Here is a 24047-nt window from a genome sequence, read left to right as displayed (position 1 = left end):
GTCCTAACGTTTCTGGTGCACTCCATGTAAGCTACGAAGAAGGGGTCGTCCTCCTCCTTCAAACCTTTCTTCGACGAGCTCCGCGACGGCGGCTGGAAGATGCATGGTGGGAGAGGAACATGTAGGCCATGCGCCGCGGACATGGGGCTGTCTGATTTGCATGGTGGCGGCGGCAGCTTGAGGTGACTCTCTTCTGCTTGTGGTGTGACCTTGGAGATACCTGGCTGGTTCTCCCATGAGAAAGGGATGCTACCTACAGAGTAAGACTTATGGTGGCTCATCTCTTCCTGATGAAGCTGGAGATCAAAGGAATGATTCGTAGAGAAGCTGTCATGCACTCCTTGCCCTCCCTCAACCTGTAAACTTGCTTGTTGTGTGAGCAAGCTAAGCTTGAAGAAGAGAAGGCTAAGACCAACAATAGTAGAGGAAGAAGATATAGACCAACTATATTGTCAGTCTACCATAGGAATTGCTTGGCTCAATTGAACTTTGCTTCCTATGGAGTGAGACTTATGGTGGCTTCTTTCTCCATCTTGAACTTGGAAGGTCTATCTGAAACTGGTTTGCTATGTGATCAAGCCAAGCTTGAGGGAGGAATAGATGGGAAGATTGACGAGTGTTAATTAAGAAAGAAGGTGAAGACCAATAATAGTCAAAGTCCAAGTCCCTGATAAGAATTTCTGTGGCTTACCTGAGAAGTATGAGGGCTATCCTCTTACATATGAGATTTCCACTTGGATAGCTCTGTTCTTGTTGAGTATTGCAAAGATAAAGACTCTAATGGTTGATTCAAAACAAAGACTTGTCGTAATATCTTAATTATGATTATTAGAAATCTTTATGTTGGATTATAATGACAAAATAAGATATCTGCAGACTGAAAAGACATTAAAAAATCTATCATTGTCAATCTAAATTGTCTGATATGGTTGTTCCGAAACCTTATTCAAATGTCTGTGACAAGTAACTATGTGGAGTTGGTAATGTATGTGACTTGCTTGAAACTTCATCCCAAGTCCGGCGGCAAGAAACTCTATCACAGTTTTGGAGTCATGCAGAAGGAGAGGCCAGCTGACGCTAGAAAGAAGCTGGATATAAATTACTCTAACATGAACATGATGGAGTCTGCTCAAAGATCAAAGCTGGATTTTGATCAAGGTAGCTAAATTCCAATGGTATTACTGCTAGTGGAGTCGGTACAAGTACGCAAACTGTAAATTATCTGCTAAAAAAAATATTTCTAATGATTATTAGATTGGTAGGATGTAAATATATGGCTGAGGGATGCAGCTTCTATAATGAACTATTTTTGCAGTTGTTGATCTGCTGGTAGTTAAAAGGAATCATTAGTCATTATTCGATCCTGGAGGAGTTTGATGAATCATCAAATACGAAGGCTCATGTCGATGAGCCCAGGGTATTCTAGTTCATGTGATTGAGTTAGTGATGATCCGGAGAAGTCTTTCAGTGGACATGTTAGAACAGAGGAATTTGTTACTAAAAGGATTAACTTAATTCATTAAGATAATATGTAATTATACAGGTTTTAAGGGAAATTTTTTTCTCAACTCTATGCTAATCAAATTAATCACTCAAATTCTGAAATATAATTTAAATATCTTGTGAGCTAGAGGTTTTACGAGAAAGTGTAAAAGAAATATAATTTAAATTCTGAAGTATAAACGTGAGAAACATATAGTTGATATATAATAACTTGATTTCTAATGAAGTGAAAGTTGATGACAATATATTTCATGCGTGAGTTGAATACCGGATTAGTGGATAGATAGGTGGCATCGATATTATCATACCATATTCTAAAAGTGAATTGAGATATAATGTCAAGTTCGTGTAGCAAATTGTGACCTAATTGAGTTCTCCAACAATTGTGGCGATGACTCATTATATAACTTTTGACTACCGATTATATTTTTTGATTATATTCTATTTTTTAAAACTCCAACCGATTATATTTACTTTTAGAAAGATAATATAGGATAACGTAAATGTTTTCTCATCAGTGTTGCCTACCTAATCAACATCGATGAAGACATGAAGATGAAGTGATGAGTATTTACGAAAAAAGTAATATATGATCATGAGTTCCTTTGAGATACTACATGACACATTTTAGTACAAACTAATGCATGATAGAGGCTCGATGCATAATTTATGATAGTTTATTAACTACAAATGCGATATCTAGATATTAGAGATAAATACCGTAAAGAACCAAGTATTTATTGGTACTATATATGACTCGTAGTAAGGTTGTCATTATATAATTTGAGTGATTCAGTAGTGGAGAGTGGGATAGTGACTTCTTTAGTATTTTACATATTTATTTTTAATAATAGATTTTGAATATATTTTTTCTAAGACAAGAAAAGGCCAGAAGATATAATTGTTATTTCTACTCTTAAAAAATAGCTTAAGGTTTCTAGATCGAGAATCGAAAATCGATATATTAATTGTTTAAGAAATTATTTGCTCTTCATGGAAATATTACTTGTGATGATGATGTCATCCACATAAATCGATAGATATATAGTATTTTTCTTATATTATCATAGAAATAAAGAGATATCAAATTTAGAGTTGATGAAGCCAATTGACGTAAAAAACAAGCCAAGTTCAGTATACCTGGCTCTTGGAACTTGGCAAAGTCTATAAATAGCTTTTTGTAGTTTGTAAACATGGCTTGGATACCGAGGATAAATGAAGTCAGAAAGTTACTATATAAAGATATTTTTAATTAATGTCCCCTAAAAGAAAGCATAGTTAATATCTAGTTGGCGTATATGCCGGCCTTGAGTGATAGTCAAACTCAAGATGAGCCGAATTATTATTAGTTTAATAACTAGACTGAATATTTTTATAAAATCAACATCTTGTCATTAGTGAAACTTTTTAGCTACTAAACGTGCTTTGTATTTGGTAATGGATCCATTTGGATATCACTTAATTTAAAAGATCAACTTATATTTAATGATATTTTGTGTGCGATGAAATGGTTTAAGGGTCTATATAGTATTATGAAGTAGGGCATCATATACTTCACACATGATTTTGTGCTAGTATGAAGATTTTTAGGCATAGATGATAGTTGTGAGTTTAGTAGGTTTAGGTGGAGAGCTCATGGTAGTATGAAGATCAAGGATTTGACGTAGTTTAAAGATGTCATTTTTGGAGCATATTGTTATGTGATATTTAGGTTTGATGGTATTATTAGATCATATTAGAGATATGAGAATTAGTGAAGAGTTACTAACACATACCTGATTAGGCTAATGTACTTCGGTGTCACTTGGTTGAAGAGATGATAAAGACATCATTTTTTATGCCAAGGGTGTTATTTTATCGGGCATTTCAAGGTGAGTTAGTAGAGAAATAGAGAAAGAAGTTCAAAGAGGGTAAAGTGCTCCTAAACTAGAGTGATAAGAGAGTGAAAGTCTAAAAGAGAGCTGCTAGTTGATGTGGTGAGAGGTGTCTTTGAGGGAGCTTGAGGTATACTCATATGAATCCAATGATATATGGTTGTTATAGTAGTTTGCATTGTTGAAGGCACACGATTTTAGAAGGAAAATGTGGACTCAACAAAAATAGCATAACATGATATAAAAACCTTTTGAGTTTAAGGATCATAACATTAGAAAGCATTATAGTTAAGAGAATACCCTATGAAAATACAATACTTGAATCTTAATATTAACTTATGTGAAGCATAGGGGTATAGTAAGAGATATCATAAATAATCAAATACTTTAAGTTTTTAAAAGTTTAAGATTTTATGAAATTATTTTTTAAATGATAACTAGTGTTGTAGGATTAGGGTGAGCATATATTTAATGAGGTAAACTACAATTTGAAATGTTGCTAACCAAAAAGTTAGTTGCATTGATGCTTAGTATATAAAGGTGTGATCAGTTTCAACTATATATCAATGCTTTCATTCGATAAAGTTAACTAGTTAAGATGTGTGTGATGGTGACCTGAGATATTATATATCACAAGATAAGAGAACTATTTTAATGATAGATTGAAAAAAAAAATTATCATCTTTCTAATAGAGTAAATACTACGATGACTTCAAAATTATATTTGAAAGAGTAAAATCATGTATGTTTAGTAAATTAATCTATAAAAAAAATATAAAATATAAAATTGTTAGTAGGAAATGGTTGGGGCAAGGCCCCGGTGTAGATAATTTTAAATGATTTGGAGTAAGATATGAACATTATTTCAAAAGATAGTCAATGACTTTTATTATTAAGGCAAGCATCACAATGAGTTCTAGTTCTATTTAATTTGAAAGTTGGAAGAGAGTAACAAGAATGTATCTATTATTGAATGGAGAATGATGAATGACTAAGACGATGATACCACACATCAATTGGAGTAGCAATTGAGATAAGAGCAATTGGATGGGTGATTTATGAAGCTGATGACTACTTGTATATGTTATCTTTATTCTAGCTTTGGACCAAGGATGTGTTGGGAAACTTGGGGCAACATCACATGCACAATGAAACAACAAAAAAATAAAATCCCAGAATTTCTCACAGAAAAAGTAAGGGTAGTAAGCAATTAAATCAATTAGTAATAATAAGGAAAAGCATAAAGAGAAATGTAAATCAGATTTATATAGTAGTTCGGTTATCTCGACCTATGTCCACTCCTAATTCCTCTTTCCTCGAGGCCACCGACTTTCACTACTGATCTTTTTTTCAACAAACAAAGATCAACTACCCTTGTTATAACCCAACCATTTTCTTCTTTTCATAGGCTTAGGAGAGAACCTTCACACTTCTCTTTTACAACAAAATCTCACACCTCCTTTAGAATGATTTCTAAAGTCAAGGAGGAAGATATAACACTTTTCAAGAGAGTTTACATTACTTATATCCCTAAGAATTCTTGCTTCATCAAATAAGCATGAGTAAAATATTTATAGACCCCAAATGGCTTAAAAAATGAAGCAAAAAAATTTAAATCTTTAATTTTTTGGGGTATTGGCGGTTCTACCGCTTGTGCCGGGCAGTACTACCGCCCAGCCCAACTCCAAGTTACTGAATTGGCCTGGTTTAGGCCCAATGGGCTACTAATCAAATTAGCATGGTTACGTCTTAAAATTAATTAAATTAGACTATAAACGACTTCAATCAAGACTGAATAATTATAATCATGAAGGCTACGTTGTCCGACATGTTATCTGTTCATCTAACACTTCGTTTGAACTTTCGACGCATCGTCCTTTCCTTCAACGTATTGCCTGATCCATCAGTATGTTGACCTCTTACAACATCTGATTTTCTTGGCACAATACTCGATCTTTCTAGCTTGATGCCTGAACTCATGGCTCGAGGTCCATCCTTTGGCATGTCGACCAATCCTCCGACCTGACGTCTAATCTCTAACATGATGCTTTCCGGCTCAACATCTGATTCTCTTGCTTTAATGGTTCGAGTCCATGATCGAAATTTTCCTAAATTACTTATCTTAAATACTTATTAGTTCATAACCTCATCAATTGATTTCATTATCAAAATTCGAGATTCAACAATAAGTGCTCCAACGGATATCTCATATCATAATACCTACCATATGTGTGTGATTCTCTAGGCCCAATATCGAGCTGGTCGTGACTTATACTTGTCATAACTCTTTCTGATTCAGTGAATTATTATCTTCATAATGATTCACTCGACTCATCGACTACGAACATACTAGGTCACTACGTCGTAGTCCCCGGACAATATAGAAGAATTCAATCCATTAGATTTGTCTGTCATTAGTTATCGTATATATATAATCATTCATCCATCTAATATCACAGAGATCATATACCATATATGATGTTTCATGATCAAATTCGATAACATATACCAGATTCAATCATAGCATAGACGATAAATACTTTATGGTCGAATTCAATAACATCTTATTTAAAAGTTACCTTATAACCAAATTTGATCACCTCAAGCCAAAGGAAGTTTTATAGTCAGATTCGATGACAAAGACGGAAGATGTTTCATGATCGAGTTTTGATGCATCGAAGATAAATAATATTTCATTATTTGATTTGATTGCATCTAAACGAAAAATGATCTAGGTTCCATTGTCCCAAAGATGAGGATGCTTTAGGTCATATTCAACCATATCAAAGTCAAAGAACTTTTCAAAACTAGATTCGATCGTAACATATTCAACCAAATCAAAGTCAAAAAACTTTTCAAAACCAGATTCGATCGTAACATATTCAACCAAATCATAGTCAAAGAACTTTTCAAAACCAGATTCGATGGTAACAAAATTCGATTGTAACAAAAGTTAGAGATACTTCATTACCGGAGGCGATCATGTCACCCGAGCACTGATCCATGTGTGGCCCGATGAAATATGTAGTGAAAATAGTAAGGTCGAGCCTCAATTTCCTTTGAGAAACTGATGTGTGGCGAAGAAAGCAACATTTCTTCTGGTTTAGGATGGTACGTAAATATTTCAATGCTCTGTAAATAATGGATAGTACATTACGAGAGAATGCTAATTAACACCAATAATGTAGCTGAAAAGCAGCAAAACTCTGCATCATTTAGACCAAGAAAGAGGGCAATTTCCTAACTGCTGCAGAATTAATATTTGGGTTCTGATTGGCACCCCTCTTTTAGCTGCTAATTCATGCTCACCAGTGAACTTAAACATAGGTTACTACTGCACGTCTACTTGCATATACAAATAAACAAATAACAGTATTGAAGCATAGACATCTATCTGACTTTGCCATCAGATAACAAACCATCCTACAATTTGGTGAATCAAAATTTTTTGTTCGATACTGAACATGCCAGAATCAAAAGCTTGTTGTATGGCCTCAATCTGATGAATTGATAGCCAACATTATCTCTAATTATGCCCCTCAGCATATATGTAGATGTGCAGCCGCCTTTAGAGCTCGAACTTTAAAAGATCAATCAACACTACATCAAGAAGCAGATTATAGACGAAAAGGAAACCAGATTGAAAGTTAACAGCACAGCTAAGTTGCAATATATATACACAGCTCTTCTCGATCTTGTGTTCAGTCCTCGAGAGTCAACACACTTGACTTCTCTCTGATTTTATTGCTTCATAGGACATCATTACCTCTTTAAATTTTGCCTCTGCAACATCTGCAGAAAGATGCCAGCAAGAAAATTAGGGGGCCGGTTTTGGTTGGAAGTGTGTAAGATAAATAACTTTGAAAGAAGAAAAAAAAAGCTAAAAACATTTTGGTAAGGATGATGGCTTACCTTTATTATCCTGGTTTTGATCAGGATGGTATTCCATTGCTTTTGCTCTGAAAGCATTCTGTAATTGACAATGAGAAGGTTTAACTATTTAAGTATACTTGGGAAAAAAAAACTATTTTAAGTAGACATGCATGCTACTTTTTAATCCAGCATGAGGCACATGAATATCTAGACACGGGAGGGTGTTGAGTTTTACGGCAATAAGCAATTTGAACTCTTCATGCGAAACTAGTCCATTGGCAAGTGGTCTTGAGATCAATTTTATTTTATAGGGTATAAAACATTAACTATTTAAGTAGACATGAAAACTTGATTTGATATTAGACTTCTACATGATCACATTGTTAATTGGGGTTTTATGCCAACATATCAGGAATGAGATTCAAAAACCAAATCATACAAATGGCAAAGTTTACCCAACCATAGAACTTCCAATGGAAGTTCCAGTTGCATGCATAGATGTCAACTTTTTTTCCCTTTACTTCTAAAAGTTCATCTAGAATAAAATACCATGATCACTACCAATTGCTTTTATGCAGTAATAAAAAATTTTCAATTTCCATCACTTCTATGAAACCACTTACGGTTTTTGCATCCTTAGCCGACATATCTAAGAGCCATAACCACTTTACCATGTAAGAATTATACTAAATTTTAGTAAAATCTTATAAGACAAATGTGACCCAAATTCATCACAATTAACAGTGCTATATTCGATTTCATATTATGAAGCATAATATGTTCCAAAAAAAATGATTACCAAATAACAAGCAGATGAACAGAATGCAGTAAAGGAAATAACGAATAAGTACAAGTGACATTGAAAAGTGCACCTTGATCTCAGTATCTGAGTATGGTTCTGACCTTGACCTACAAGAAATAACAAGAGTGATAGTTATAAAGCTAAAAATTCATTAAACATCATATGTAAGTGATAGCAAAGTAGTTATTCCATATATCATGGTTGCTACATGATATGCTGTCGATCAAGCATAATTGACCAAAAAAGTGTGGATGTCACTGGTACTCAAAATGTCTCGAATCAGGATTATCTAACTTCATCTTATTCTCTGACATTAATTCAAACCATTTATAAACAGGACAGACCCATTTAACAAGTGCGATCTATTACAAGGTTCATTTAGCTCTGTGATCTTAAATCTATAAATGATAGTAAAAAATGAAGTTCTAGAATAAAATCACACAATTCTATCGACAATCTGCTGGTCTGATATACTTATCACATAAGGAGAAGATTCCTCTAGTTACAAACAGTTAACATTCACTAAACAAAGATAAATACTGCAAAACCTATAACAAGTTTAAATATGAATTCTAATACCTGTCAAGGCCTAAGACAGAGTAATGATGTGACAATAGATAATCCCCACTGTCCTTTGTGGCATATCTGAAATTTGTATATTGATCCTTGTAACTTGAATGTGTCTTCCAGTACCAGTCATCTCTTTGGAAAGATTGATAGGCATCAGTAGTGTTGTCTGTCCAAGACTCATATCTCTTCCTATTCTTACTTCTTTCTCTGTTGAACACGCTCTGCACACGCTTTATACGTTCCTACAAAAAGCAAAGTTTCACTGCATTATGGCCAACATATTTTAAAATGGCGAAAAAAACTATATATCAGGAAGATATATGAAATTTTGTAGCTAGAAACAAAAAACGAAGAATAAAACTGACAGAAGAAGCAATATAAGGATGAGTGAGAAGCCTGATTAGAGAAGCAAAGTGAAAATGGTGATAACAAGCTTGCAAAACTCAATTGAAATAAGTAGAGGATTCTCAGAGGACTATATTTTTAATATTAGTACAAGACAACAACAATATATGTGGTTATAACTTATAAGTGAGAAGCCTTATACAACTTGTCATGTCACCAAGCAAGTGGCTTTGGACCTGTGAGCTCAATCATTTATCATAAAGCATAGTACCTAAACTCCAAGTAGTTCACCTTACATGAGGAAGAAAATGGCTGCATGACGCCTTTCTAGAAAATGGTAGGAGTTCATAGATATGAGAGGAAAAGAGATTCCTCCAAATTATTTCTAATTCTTCCTAGGGTCTGCTTTTGCAACCCGCTATAAGGGTATGGAGACACAGTTATCAAGAAAATAAAAATTGAAAATCTCCTTTTGCATAATTCAAAAGTTTTTTGTTTGCCAACTTACCTTAGAAGACTTACTTCCAATTTTGTTGAATTAAGTTTAGCCAGCTTTACATTTCAGTTTGCAGTTGTGTCAGTATAACTTCCATTCGAATCAGATGCAACAATTTTAGAAACTTTTACACTTTTTTTCTTCATTAATTTTACATAATTCTTTGTAATATTTCTAAAGCTTTGTTTTGCAATCAATTTATATAGTAAGAACTCAACAGTACTTAGGCTTATTGTATTAAGCCAGAATAGTTATACATAATATCTAGTCAGAATTTCACCATTTTCATACCTTCACTAAAATCTCCATGAAAATTAAATAATGTAATATCTTTCTTTTATAGTAACTTTATAGATGAAGAAGATGATAGATCATAATAAAAATTACGGTAACAATAATAATAATGAGGAATTTTTGGTGGATATCCACTGAGTCTCATTGCTTGGTTGAAATCTTTGGAATACAAAAAGTTAAGATGTCTGAACCTCAGTTCAGAACTATCAGAAGAGTGTTGAGTAATAGATTAGCTAAGTGCACAATCAAGGATCCTGTGGGTTTCATGATGAGTGATCATTGACTGGAGTGGGGTTAATTGGAAAAGCCAAAGTTTCAGATTTCTAGTGTTCTGAAGAACAAAGTCGACAATGACTGTAGTTGATAACTAATGTATATCGACTGATGGACGATGCTATCACATTGCATGCCATGAGAGTGGAAGTAGCAGAGAAGCTGAAGGTCTAGCTGCTCGCTGCTGATTCCAATACTAAGATATTCGTAGCTAGCGTTAGTGAAACACAAAATATATTTCAATTATTAGAGCTAGGTGAATAGAGCTTTTACTGATACATGGTATTTCAGTAGAGATGAGTATGTGAAATCCTCGGTCTCATCACAGAATCCTTCAGTTCATGATACATGGTGAATAGAGCTTTTGCTGAGTGAAATAGAATAATGTTCCAAAAATATAACACTTCTTTCCCTTCCATCGTTTTTGTCCATAAAATGTATGGAGCGATAAAAATCTTTAAAATCTTAAATTTAGAGATTTTCAAATATTCACAGCATAATAACAAAACATAATATAGTCTGAAACATCCAGATTGGTTAGTGCAATACTGCACAAGTGATAGGTCTTAGGTTAGAGTCCATGTGTGAGCGTCATATATGCTATTTGATGTAATAAAAAAAATAAAAAATATAATATAATATAAAGAAATTTTCCGGAACAAGTTTATGGCAACAAAAATATGTTTATTTTGGATACTGTAATAACCTGTTAGGACTCTAGCTAGGAGAGTCCTAATTGAGAGGGACATTCATGTAAAACCTACATAAGCCGATCCTTGTTAAAGAGGTGAAGAGGCCGACTACGGTTAGGAGGTTATTTCTTAGAGAAGAATTAGGAGTTGTAAAGGAATAGGAGTCTTAAGTAGAAGTCCTATTAGGAGTTGATTAGAAGTAGGAGTCTTGAGTAGGAGTCTTATTAGGAGTTAGGGTTTAGAAACCCTATAAATAGCCATGTATTCCTCCTCTTTTGGTAAGCAATAGATGAATCTTTTCTGCAGCCTTTGAGCAGCAACTTGGGGGGAGGAACTCCTATAGAGTTCCAAGGAGGCCGATCCCCTAAAGAGATCAACCCCAAGTTTAGAACCTGCAAGGGTTCTAACACCTGGTATCAGAGCAGCGTTCTTGGCATCTCGCTGCCCTTCCACTGCTATCCATCAGCCCTCCACAATCGCCCAAAGCAATTCCCACAATTGCTTAAAAGATCATCGCCGAATTCCGCCATCATCTCCACCACCACAGATCATCCTTTGATCTCCCCGTGAATTGCAACAGGTTCTGGTTTCCTACCTTACTGCTGCTGCAATTTAGTTATCCTTATTCAAAAATCCAAAAAAAAAAAACTGTTCCTATATTGCTGCATAAACTTTTCGTCACAAAGTTTTCATCTCTACGACGAAAGATACAATGCAGAATTCCAACCGCATAGCACCATCTGTTTGATTTTGCTACTGTGCTTTTTCTATCCAAATTTCTACGAAATTTTTATGACATCTTTGACACTTCCTAACAGCAGATCTCCCTTTGGTTTTTTCAAAAAATTCTCAATATAAACCATTGATCTTTTACGTCTAATTTGCTATATCTGAAAATCTGCACTGTTAAATTTCAGCCGCATAGAACTGTTTATTTGATCTTGATACAATATTTTTTCTATCCAAATCTCTATGAAATTTTTATGATAGCTTTGACACTTCCTAACAATGGATTTCCCTTTGGTTTTATCGAAAAATTCTCAATGTAAACTACTGATCTGTTATGTCCAATCTGCTACACTTGAAAATCTGTGCTGCAGAAAATTTCAGCCGCATATTATTGCCTTAACTCATCTATTTGCAATCTTTTTTGAATGAAATTTCTTATACACTTCATAAATCATCTTTGCTTCCATCTAAGATTGATCTATAGAGGAATTCATCTCTAAAACTGATTTTGTGTTTCTGTAAATTTTCGTCCCAAACCGCTGAAATTTTTCGATAAGAATTCTGCTATTGCAGCTTGCACCAATTTCCTTGCTATTATACTGCCGAAATTTTCTTGATTAAATTAGAGATCCTTGCTGTCATATAAACTGTGATTTTGCTGTCAATTCCCTCCTCAAATCTCTCAAGTTTTTGGTGGAAATTTCATCGAGAAACTACTATTTCTTCGACGACAATTCTGCTCTTACAAGACAGCACATACTTGCAACAACTTCCACTGATTTCTATCAAACCTTTGCTGTCATTTACCACAGATCCAAAACTTTCATCCACAGCCCTACAACTCCACCAAACCACACCCTCAAACTGCACCCAAAACAGCCACAAAACAAGCCTAAACCGCAGCCTACATCCACTAATCCACCAACCCTTTCAACCATCACCTCTCTCAACCTATACATGCCTTTAACCCGACAACAAAAGAGAGATCATAACATCACAGATTTGGAGGCATATACTATGGCATCTGATGAGGCAATCAATGCTAAATTCGAAACCTTTGAGGCACGAATGAAGGATACGATTCGGACACTCTTTACTGAACTCAGATTGGGCTGACCACTAAGCCCGAAGAAATCACATCAAGGAGAGAGCTCTGCCCAATCGCACCAAGCCCGAAGATATGACTTTCAAAAGAGGGGAGGTTCTATGATCGATCCCAACTATCCACGCATGAGGGTGGACTTCCCTAGATGGGAAGGAGACCCGACTGGTTGGATTTCACGTACGAAGCGATATTTTCGATACCACAAAATCGCGGACGCATCTATGTTGAAAATTGCAGCTATACATCTTGAAGGGGATGCCATATAATGGTTTGACTGGTTTGAACACACTTATGGAGTCCTTTCATGGCGACAATTCAAAGAAGGATTGCTGATCCGCTTCAGACCAATCGATTACGAGAATATTGACGGACAACTAGCAAAGATCAGACAAACCTCCACCATTCAGGAGTACCAAACTAGGTTTGAAAGGTTATCTAATCAAACTCGTGATTGGTCTCAAAAACAGCTATTGAGGACCTTCATTGAGGGCTTGAAGCCGGAGATCCGGGAAGAAGTTAAAGCGAGACAACCGTACACGCTTATGGCAGTCATTTCTTTCGCACGACATCAAGAGGAGCGATTGAATCATGAAGCTTGGAGGACTAGAGTTGCTCCTCAACCAGAAATACTGAAGCCCTCAACCCCCCTACTGTCGATCGAGTCCCTGCACCAAAGAGGTTGACAAGAGAAGAGCTTCGGGAGCAATCTGCGAAGCGGTTATGTTGGCATTGCGACTAGCCGTGGAGTTACAAGCATTGCTATAGAAAAGGAAGACTTCTTTTGATTGAACCAGTAGAAGAAGAGGTCATTGAACATTCAAAAGAGAGCCTTGAACATAACGAAGAAGATGCGGAAGAAGAGCCACAACTGACCGACGTTACAGTACACACACTAGCTGGCTACTCAAACCCGCAAACGATGAAAGGGAAACTTCTTATGATTGAACCAATAGAAGAAGAGGTCATTGAACATTCAGAAAAGAACCTTGAACATAAAGAAGATGAGAAAGAAGAGCCACAACCGACTGACGTTACAGTACACGCACTAGCCGGCTACTCAAACCCGCAAACGATGAAAGTTGGAGGCCTTCTCAAACAACAACCGATCATTGTTCTCATCGACACCGGCAGTACTGCTAACTTCCTAGATAGTAAGCTTGCTGTTCGGATGGCATTACCTATCGAGAATCGCTGCAGGTTTGATGTTAAGGTCACCGACGGACGGATTTTGAATTGTGATCGTAGGCGCCCGCAGGAGAAACTATTGCTGCAGGATCAAGAGATAATTGCAGATTTCTTCCTTTTCCCTCTTAATGATCATGAGGCCATGCTCAGAATTAAATGGTTGACGACATTATGTGGTGTTTCCTGGAATTTTATGAAACTAATTATGAAATTTTACAGTAAGGAGAAACAGGTGATATTGCACAGGAAACGTGAGGGCAACATAACGACGATTTGCACACAACAAATGGAGAAGGTTTTACATAAAGCATGCAGCAGATTTTTGGTACAACTTGAGCAGCAAACTAAGGGAGAGCCAATAGAATTTGAAGATCCAAACCTACTTCCTTTGCTTGCTGAATTTTCAGATATATTTGATGAACCGCACAACCTACCTCTTACCCGTTGGCATGATCATTATATAACGATTCTTTCAGGCAAACCTCCAGCAAATACTCGGCCATATCAATATCTACATCTTCAGAAGGATGAGATAGAAAGGATTGTAAAAGAGATGCTCGAAACAGGAGTTATTCGGCCAAGTTACAACCTCTACTCTTCACTAATGCTACTTGTACGCAAGAAAGACGAAACATGGCGAATATGCGTTGATTACCGAGCTCTCAATGGCATAACCATCAAGGACAAATACCTTATTCCAATAGCAGATGAATTGCTAGATGAAAGGGAGCACAAATCTTCACAAAGCTGGACCTTTGATCCGGGTATCATCAAATATGAGTGTGCGAAGAAGACATACCGAAAACCACCTTTTAAACACACAACCACTATGAATTTTTGCTTTCTTCAACAGAAGGTGGAATATCTTGGGCATATCATATCAGAGGAAGGTGTGACGGTGGACCCATTCAAAATTAAAGCAATGCAAAACTGGCCTACCCTGAGTAACATAAAATTGCTACATAGCTTTCTGGGTTTAACAGGCTACTACTGTAAGTTCGTGAAAAACTATGGAAAAATCAATGCACCACTTACTTTTTACTGGAAAAAGATGTCTTCCAATGGTTGGACAGAGCCTCCGCTGCCTTCGACAAACTTAAGGCAGCCATGACGACGACGCCGGTGTTAACACTACCAGATTTCAACCGACCCTTCATTATTGAGGCTGACGCATCTGCAATCGGAATTGGAGCCATTCTCATGCAAGATGGTCGACCACTCGCATACACTAGCAAGGCATTATCTCCCTCCCATCAAAATAAGTCAACATATGATAAGGAGATGCTCGCTATTGTGCGCACAGCAACGAGGTGGAGACCCTACTTGATTGGTCAACGATTTTAAATTAAAACCGACCATAAAAGCCTCAAGTACCTTTTGGAGCGAAAGATATCATCCCTTGAGCAGCAAAAATGGGTAACAAAACTTCTTAGATTTGATTATGCGCTTTCACAACTACCCGAGCAAGCTGAAGTTTCGGTCGTTTCACTTCCGACCAGCAACTTCCTTGAGGATATTAAGATGGAATGACAGGAAGATTCAGAGACTAGTAAGATTATAAAAAAATTGGAGGAAGCACCAAGCTCCGTGGCTCATTACAATTGGGACTCAAAAGAATTACACTATAAGGGACGCATTGTGCTTATGATAAATTCTACTTGCATCTTCACGAGCAAACTTTGGACAAAGTTATTCCATATGCAGGGTACTACATATCACCCAATTGAAAAGGAGTACGACATATCACCCACAAATCGACGACCAGACAGAAGTTGTAAATAGGTGCTTGGAGACAGCCCAAAGCCACCCACCAAATATGACTATCCAAGGAGAACTCCAGACCCAGCCAAGTGCCATTATTGATCGACGGATCGTCACTCGACGACGACGACCCACTACTAAAGTGCTAATACAGTGGGTGAACCTACCAATAGAAGATGCCACTTGAGAGAACTATGACGACTTGAAGATCAAATTCTCAAAATTCATGAATCGTCAGCCTCGAGGACAAGGTTGATTTTAAGAGGGCGGGTCTGTTAGGACTCTAGCTAGGAGAGTCCTAATTGAGAGAGACATTCATGTAAAACCTACCTAAGTCGATCCCTGTTAAGGAGGTGAAGAGGCCGGCTAGGGTTAGGAGGTTGTTTCTTAGAGAAGAATTAGGAGTTGTAAAAGAATAGGAGTCTTGAGTAGAAGTCCTATTAGGAGTTGGTTAGAAGTAAGAGTCTTGAGTAGGAGTCCTATTAGGAGTTAGGGTTTAGAAACCCTATAAATAGCCATGTATTCCTCCTCTTTTGGTAAGCAATAGATGAATCTTTTCTGCAGCCTTTGAGCAGCAACTTGGAGGGAGGAACCCCTATAGAGTTCCAATGAGGCTAATCCCCTAAAGAGATCAACCCCAAGTTTAGAATCTGCAAGGGTTCTAACATAACCTCAGAAAGCAAAAGGTTGCTTTTAAAGGTACACACTAATTCTACATTTTAACCCCTAAAATTACCAATCTTATAAAATATTTAACTAGACTTAGTTTAAGTAAAAAATGAATAAACAAGAGAGAAGAGAAACCAACCACTCTCTCCATTTCCTCCTCATACTCTTCTTGCATACGACGGTCGCATTTGTTCCAAGTTTTTTGCTTGTGGTTTCCGAAGCTCGAACTGCCAGCTCTCTTCCATGATGTATGGGATTGTGACTCATCAAGCTTAGGCAAAACAAGAAAAAAAAAAAGACATTAGAGAAAGTATTTGAAAAGAATTACAATCATGTAACATTCTTGTGAGTGCCATGTGCTAACTTAGCCCAGTAAACAAAATCCTGCAGTTATCCAAATATGACATGGAGTTAAGGCGCCCAAGAAACATATGGCAACACCACAGAAAGAATTCAACTTGAAGAATTCAATGACAAGATATATTAACTGAGTGAATAAAATGAATTCAACTTGAATTAACTAGCTCTCACCCTATATATTGATCATTTCTTCACAAACATTCATCAAACTGGACTTATTTTTCTTATCACCTAAATTCCAATATGTTCTGTTGTGTATATAAACATCTAAAATAGTCATCTACAACAACACTCTAAATAGCACCATTTTGGACAACCAAGGTTCTATGGAGAAGAAAAAACATCTCTAAGATATTAGAACAATGAAATGATGTCATCAAGGACCAGCAGCTGCCTGTACCTGAGTGGAGAACCAACGCATAGTCCTTCTCAACTGTCCAACCTACAAAGTTGCAAAAAAGGAGAGAGAAAAAGTTAAAGGTGCCAACTGGGTCACAATAACGTACCATGTCATCAGAATACTAAACAAAGGCATAAGCCACACTATCACATAAATGTGTCCTAGAAATAGGCAAAAAATAAAAAATCTGCATCATATACAACAACTGCAACCACAACAACAAGCCATGTTGATTCTACGAGCAAGAATGAACATTACCATCAGAATCAACAATAAATCAAAAGTATGTTATTGCAATTCCACCGAGGTGTGGAAGCATACAATACTGTGAACTATTATATTGGCTTTTAATCTGCTTTCTGTATACGTTTAGTAACTTTTGTATTAGATATCTATATTTCTTTAATCAGACCAGAAACAAATTCCAGAAAGAAAGAAATGAAACAGTGTACTAGAACCAACTTCAATATGCTGGTCTTGTATGAAGTGTATCTCCAAACTTGAATTTTTAAGAAAAGAACTTTTTTTCCCACCAAGGTGACGACAAGTCCCTTTATCAAGAGAGCACTTTTGCGGAAAGTTTTTGAGGACTTTCAAGCACTAACCTAAGATGTTTCTAACAAAGAATCTTGATCTATTGATCAAAAGATTTTGATATTGTAGCCAGTTGATTTGTTTAGGCAATATTAGATGAACGACTTCCGGCATCACCATTCTGGTTTTGAGTCCTTTTCATCATCATCCTTAGAAATTAGGAATTTGAGATGAAATCTATTTTATCAATCCCTTTTCAGCATTATTGATCCGTCAATCCCTTTTCTTATCTTCCCTAGGTATTCACATCTATCAAGGTTTAGGATAAAACATGGCTATAATTGATCAACTATCTTAGGAGCAATTTATCGCAATCCATAGGTTATTCCATTTCTTTAAAACAAGCATCCACTTAGTGGAACTTATGGAAAGTTCAACGGAAGAAACCTTTCTCTGTGGTATCCTCTTCTTTTCTTTTCTCTCGTCTCCTCGCTATTTTCGCCCTCCTCATCTCTCCTTATATCCCACCTTCCTTTTTCTCTTCTCCTCATTGTTATCGAAACATAGCAAATCAAAGCATTAAGGGGAAGAAACGCACAAGTGTAAGAGGCAACCCATGATGAATCTAGAACCCTAATTCGAAAGGGTAGACACCAAAACTCCAAGAAGAGATAGCAAAAGGGAATCGCCGTTACCGCAACGGTGGCGGCAGCGGCGCCGATCAATCCGAAGAGGGCGAGGCCGTACGTCAACGAGCCGTGGTCCCTTCCCGACCACGGATGATTCCCATCGCCGCTCTTCGATCCCGCGGGGATCGTCATCATCTCCCGCTACACGGACGGATCGAGAGCCCTCCCGGCGCACACGCGGGCATCACCTTCGCCAACGCCCGACGCTGTAATCCTGACGCAAGCCGCGTGTTCCTCTCTTTCCTATATTTCCATGTCGAAGCCGGTGCTTCCCGTCACGTATGTCTACGTATAAACATATCCGCGAGACGTTACACCTTTGTATTGATATATCGACCGGCTATCAATACCAAATGCACCAATTATATCGAGCTGTATCGAACGTATTAATATATTAATATATGATATATAAAAATTATTGATGTATCGTTCGTATCGATCGTTTATCGAATCGATATATGCTACTCGTATCAAATGATGTAGCATATCAAATGATACGAGGAAGTTCGTGTCAAATAAATTATTAATAAATAAATCTTATCGATCTATGCTATTCGTATCAAATGATACCACGAACTACGTGTCAAATAAATTATTAATAAATAAGTCTTATACATTGCTATCAAAATAATTCATAAATTTTAAATAAAAGTGCATCGTATTTTAAAGCTCTCGGGGGAGAACATAGGAGATAATTAGAATAAATGAGAATTAATGATTCATAAATCTACCTCAAAAAGAAACTAATTTGGCACTTGTGCTTCCATTACACCAAATAGCTATGATATCAACCCTAGGTATTGACAATTGAAATATACATCTCCATGAGGTATATATATTGAGACACAAATTGAGTCATACCAAGGCAATTGGCTCCTTAAGTAATTTAAATTTGTGTCACTCTAACTCAAACCTTTATCAAATTAAATAAGTTTGTATTAGATTGGTCAAGTTTAGTTAAATACTAATGCGAGTTAAAGATTTATGAGTAGTATCCGATCTATGGAGTCATTTAAATGTCTAACAAACTTGGGCTATTCCATCTCGTATATAAATAGTTTTTAAATATCAATCATTTATTACAAAGATTTTTTATAGTCATTAACAAAATTAACCCAACCAACACAAATCTATTTATTTGTTAAGTGAAATTAGACTTTAAAATCACTAAATTTTACATGAACAAATGATTTTTTGAAAAAAGTTCTTATTTTTAGTTTTTTCCCATATAGCACCTCTATTTTTTATAATTTTAGAATACCCTTCCTTCGTTTTCCTATCGTTGACTCCACCTCATCGACGTCGCTCATGCTTCTCCACCTGTCGCTTTCTTCGACTAGAGCCACCCGCTCATTGTTCTAAGCTCTACACTTCCTCATCAAGCACCTCACCTCCGTGTGCACGAGCCCTTCCTCTTCGATGAGTTCTCGCCCTTCCCTACAAGAAAGGATAGGGACTCACTAGAAAGGAAGGGTGCACATGAAGGTAAAGGGTGTGACGGAGAAGGATTGACCTTGCAACGAGGGACAAAAGAGTAGGGGTGGAGGTGACAAGGAGAGAAGCACAAGCGATGCCAACGATGAGGAAAAAATAGAAAAGGTATTTTTAGGATTAAAAAACATATGTTTTTATTTTTTAGAAAAATAAAAACAAGGAGGTTATTCGGGAAAAAAAATGAAAAAGAGAGATATTTTCATAAAACCACCTTACGATTTTTTTTTTTTTTACTTTAGTTTCCTCTCATTGAAAAGATTTTTGACTTTAATTTCTCTCATTAAAAAGGTTTTACGATCAAGTATAAGCCACTAAATGTTACATTAACAAGATGGTGGTTTGCTAAAAGAAATAGCGAATTGAGAGAGTGACATGAGTGTGATGCCCAAATTCGACTTTTAATGAACAATAGGTCCACGACACATGTTTAATCTAGTCGATATAATCTAAGTAACTCTAGATTATACTATTTAACTTGTGACTTGTCTAAGCATTTATGCCTTTGCAATAATTCTAGGAAATTATGCCATCTTGGACTCTTTATTTTTGTCTTAGCCAACTTCATATTTATTTCATGGTGGACTACGACATGCCAAAACATGGTGGTGCCTTTGCCAAACTTCCCTCTACAATTGACTTTGCATGATCTTGAACCTAAGATTATTACTAATATGATGTCTTGCATTTACTTTAATTTCTATTAGTCCATCTAACATTAAGGTTCTAAGTTTTGATCAAGAAAAAATATGTATCGATGTATCGACAAATGATATATATAAAAAAGAAGAGAAAATAGGAGAAAACAAAAAGATAGACTATGTGTATATTATGAGAAAACATTGATAGTGATGATATCGATTGATATAAGGAGACAATGATAGTATCTAAAGAAGGTGGATGTCCATATAGATAGCTAAAGAAAATTGAAACATGAAAGATGATTTTATTCAATTGTATAGCTAAACAAAAGAAGATTTAATTAGGCAACTTAAGTCATTCAAATGAGTTAGATAATATTAGTATGAATGAGTAAATTTTATTTGAAAAATATATATGAGTTTAAACGCTAAGAGTACGATAAAAACGTTGAACGAGTAACCCACATATGAAAGAAATAAAATATTAAAAAATTATTCATATCCATAAGATGAAGATATAAGATGTTTGTAAAGTTAAATAGTGATTCATCACACTAAATCTGAGATTACTTTTTAGGATATCACATCAGAGATTTTCTTTTTTCTTTTTTCTTCTTCTTTAAAGAGCACTAAAAATTTAAATGCTTAGAAGACCGGGTGAACAAAGACAAGGAAGAATCAAAGTCTCTCTATAGTTTCCATCATCCTCAAGAATCAAATAAGCTTTTGTCGCATATCATTGGTGGTCACCATCATCATCTTTAAGAGCATCTCCTTTAGCTGCATTCTCAAATCAATTGTTGGTGTGCCTCTTTCACCCAATGGCAGGTATTTGTAAAAGAGAGTGGAGTTGATGTTCAAGGAACCTCCACTCACCTTTATGTGGTGCCATTTGACTCAATCCAAACCCACTCCTCTTGCTTTGCCTTGTTGGTTAACAACTTCTTCTCTGATCATGTCTTCTGGATTTTGGCTAGTGGGAGTGCTCCAAAGTCAATGACAATCTTGTCATTCTAATCACAAGTTATTCTTAGTGTTTCTCCTGTTGGGAGCACAAAAGAGTCAGCCTATAACATTTAGTATCATAGGCCACTAATTCCAACATGACATTACACATGTCTCAATCTCTTTTTTCACAGTTTTGAGTATCATCTACTTGATCCAAAACTTGTGAGGTAATACACAAGAGATGTATAAGAAAATTCAACTATAGATTACTTGAAGGGATAGATAGAGAGATCCAAAACTTGTGAGGTAATACACAAGAGATGTATAAGAAAATTCAACTATAGATTACTTGAAGGGATAGATAGAGAGATAGTGAGAGATGGAGTTGTAAAACTAAAGAGAAGAGCTTTGATAAGATAAACTTTCTTAGTACCACTAAATGATTCTATTATAGCTTATGCTAAATCTAACTCAACTTATTTCATTTTTTTCAACTCATATCAGCCTAATAACTATCACTTTTGTTTCCTATTCTACTAGGACAAATTTTATATTATCTTATATATTTGGACCCTATTAGCATTATGATTTTTATACTTAAAAAATTTATATTATGATTCTTATTATTCAGAAAGTAAAATAAATAATCTTATTTATCCTAACATCGTCAGCAACATTGACGAAAAATATAATATATGATACTATCGATGCGAAAGTGGTGCGCAAAAGGATAATTTCAATATCCCTTTCATTTTCAGCACATGTAATGTTGAAATTATTTTTTTATCGATAAAATCGCTAGAAATAAAATGGATATTAAAATTATCTTTTTGCTCATCATTTTCATACCAATCGATGTGACATATTATGTTTTTGTAGTTAATAATGTTAAGACAAATAAGATTAAGATTATTTATTTTATTTTTAGAACTATAAGAATCTTAATATAGATTTTTTAAATATAGAGACCATAATATTAATAAGATTCAAATATAAAAGTTAATCTATAATTAACCCATCATATCATCCAGTCCTCCATGATAAAAGGCATGGCCTTATATAGGCCCTATGTATATAGGAAACACATTGCATTTAATATGCATCTCTCTTTTCCTCTAAAAGACTTTTCATCTCACAACAAGCATACTTAAGGCTTGGTTGCATTTCCTATAAAGCCTCATATATCAATGCAATGAATTTATTGGCATAGTAAAATGAAACAACTTTACCACCTTACCAACTCACTGTGAGAAATAAGAAGAGTTTTATGAATCTTTTTAGAGATACACAGCCCCTCATTATATTTCAGACAAACAACACAAACTTTTGCCATTGCAGACAAGCAAACAAAGCATGAAATCTCAGTGAAAGTTGTTCTTTTGCATTATCTATCCACCTCTTACTCATTCTTGGGATGCTGTTTAGGTGGGAAGTGGGAAGTGTAGACAAACACTTATGACAACTTCAACTAGGATTGGATTCTAATGCAGCATTTGGTCTTCCTCCAATGAAGTCCAGTCATCCATCCTGTGGTGCAGTGTGGTTATCATGAAAGCAACATTTTTCTTTTGTGAGTGCATAAAGAGATTCATCACATCCCAATATCACAAATGCTTCTTCTCCTTGTTCTTTTGACTTGAAAGAAGTAATGCAATTATTGTATTAAAGGAAGAATTGACCGAGCATTATTATATCCAACCATCCTTGATTAGAGAGGGTAAAATGAGTTAAAAGAAAGAGAAAGAACTCATAATTTGAGCTGATCATATATTATCGACTATAATTAGTTACCTTTAGTATCTCGATCCACATGCTTTCAAAAGTTATATTGGGATCTTTATCCTTATGAAAATAAAATATTTAATTTTTCTCACGTCATCGACTCTACGGATGAAAATATTGCATGTGCTAAGTAATAAACCAAAGTGAGATAAAGTCAGCACATACTTATTGGTAAATCCTATGATATTTTTATTAATAGAGTTGATAGCGTGAGAAAAAATGAGATTAAATATTTCGCTTTCATAAGTATAGAGATCTTAATATAATTTTTAAAGGCGTAAAGACCAAGATGTTAAAGGTAGGAATAATCTATAATTAATCTCCAAATGCTTTAATGTACTAAGAAATCAACTACATATAATAATACTTGAAGGCAGCAAACATGAGGAGCATGTCTATAAAGCAAAGTGTATTAGTTTTATTGCAACAAGCTTCTATCTAAAATATAAGTCTGAATTCAATTATCCAATGTTGAGAATTCAAAACGTCATCTAACAAATAAAAATAAGATAGATAGTTGATCGATAATTATCATAAAGTTGTAGGATCAAAATATTCCTTCATCACTTAATTCTTTACAAAAATTATAAAATACTTTTTTTGACATTTAAGTCAGTCAGATAACCCGAATAACCCGAATTTTATAGTGCGAATTAGCAATTTAAAGGAAAAGCATTAATTATCAAATAAAATAAAATATGAACTCACAAATTTCCTTGGTGGATAGACAAGTGACAATTTTCATCCTTGATACATTAATAATAAGCTTCATTCATATTGCTGGCATCATCATCGTTGAGACACCACCCACCATCAAATGGCATGAAACTTCCACACAATTTTCTTTTGATCAATTCCGTTTGGTTAATAAAGACATAATTGGTGGGTTAGTTGATTGCTTGATGATGCATGAAGTTGAAAATGGCATAAAAGACAATAAATGTAGCCATATATATACAGTAAAAATAAGGAAGAAAAAGAGGTTCTTGATTCTTGAAACCACAAGCAATCCTCTCTTTCTCCTTCTTCCC

At 35.4% G+C, this 24047-nt stretch overlaps 1 protein-coding gene across 1 annotated transcript; it reads right to left on the bottom strand.

The window, feature by feature from the left end:
* Positions 1-6689: 6689 nt before the first annotated feature.
* LOC103999098 (uncharacterized) lies at positions 6690-18445 on the bottom strand. Its single transcript, XM_009420753.3, has 7 exons — positions 18161-18445; positions 16932-16973; positions 16311-16442; positions 8632-8864; positions 8123-8159; positions 7290-7347; positions 6690-7169 (listed from the first exon to the last, which is right to left on the bottom strand). The coding sequence occupies exons 1-7, from the start codon at positions 18287-18289 to the stop codon at positions 7093-7095; spliced, it is 708 nt and encodes a 235-aa protein (XP_009419028.2). The 5' UTR covers positions 18290-18445; the 3' UTR covers positions 6690-7092.
* Between the last annotated feature and the right edge of the window lie 5602 nt (positions 18446-24047).

Source organism: Musa acuminata, chromosome BXJ3-9 (assembly GCF_036884655.1).
Source record: "Musa acuminata AAA Group cultivar baxijiao chromosome BXJ3-9, Cavendish_Baxijiao_AAA, whole genome shotgun sequence".
Lineage (NCBI taxonomy): Eukaryota > Viridiplantae > Streptophyta > Magnoliopsida > Zingiberales > Musaceae > Musa > Musa acuminata.
Note: the sequence above shows the minus strand (reverse complement) of the source record. Positions and strands in the feature narration are given on the sequence as shown.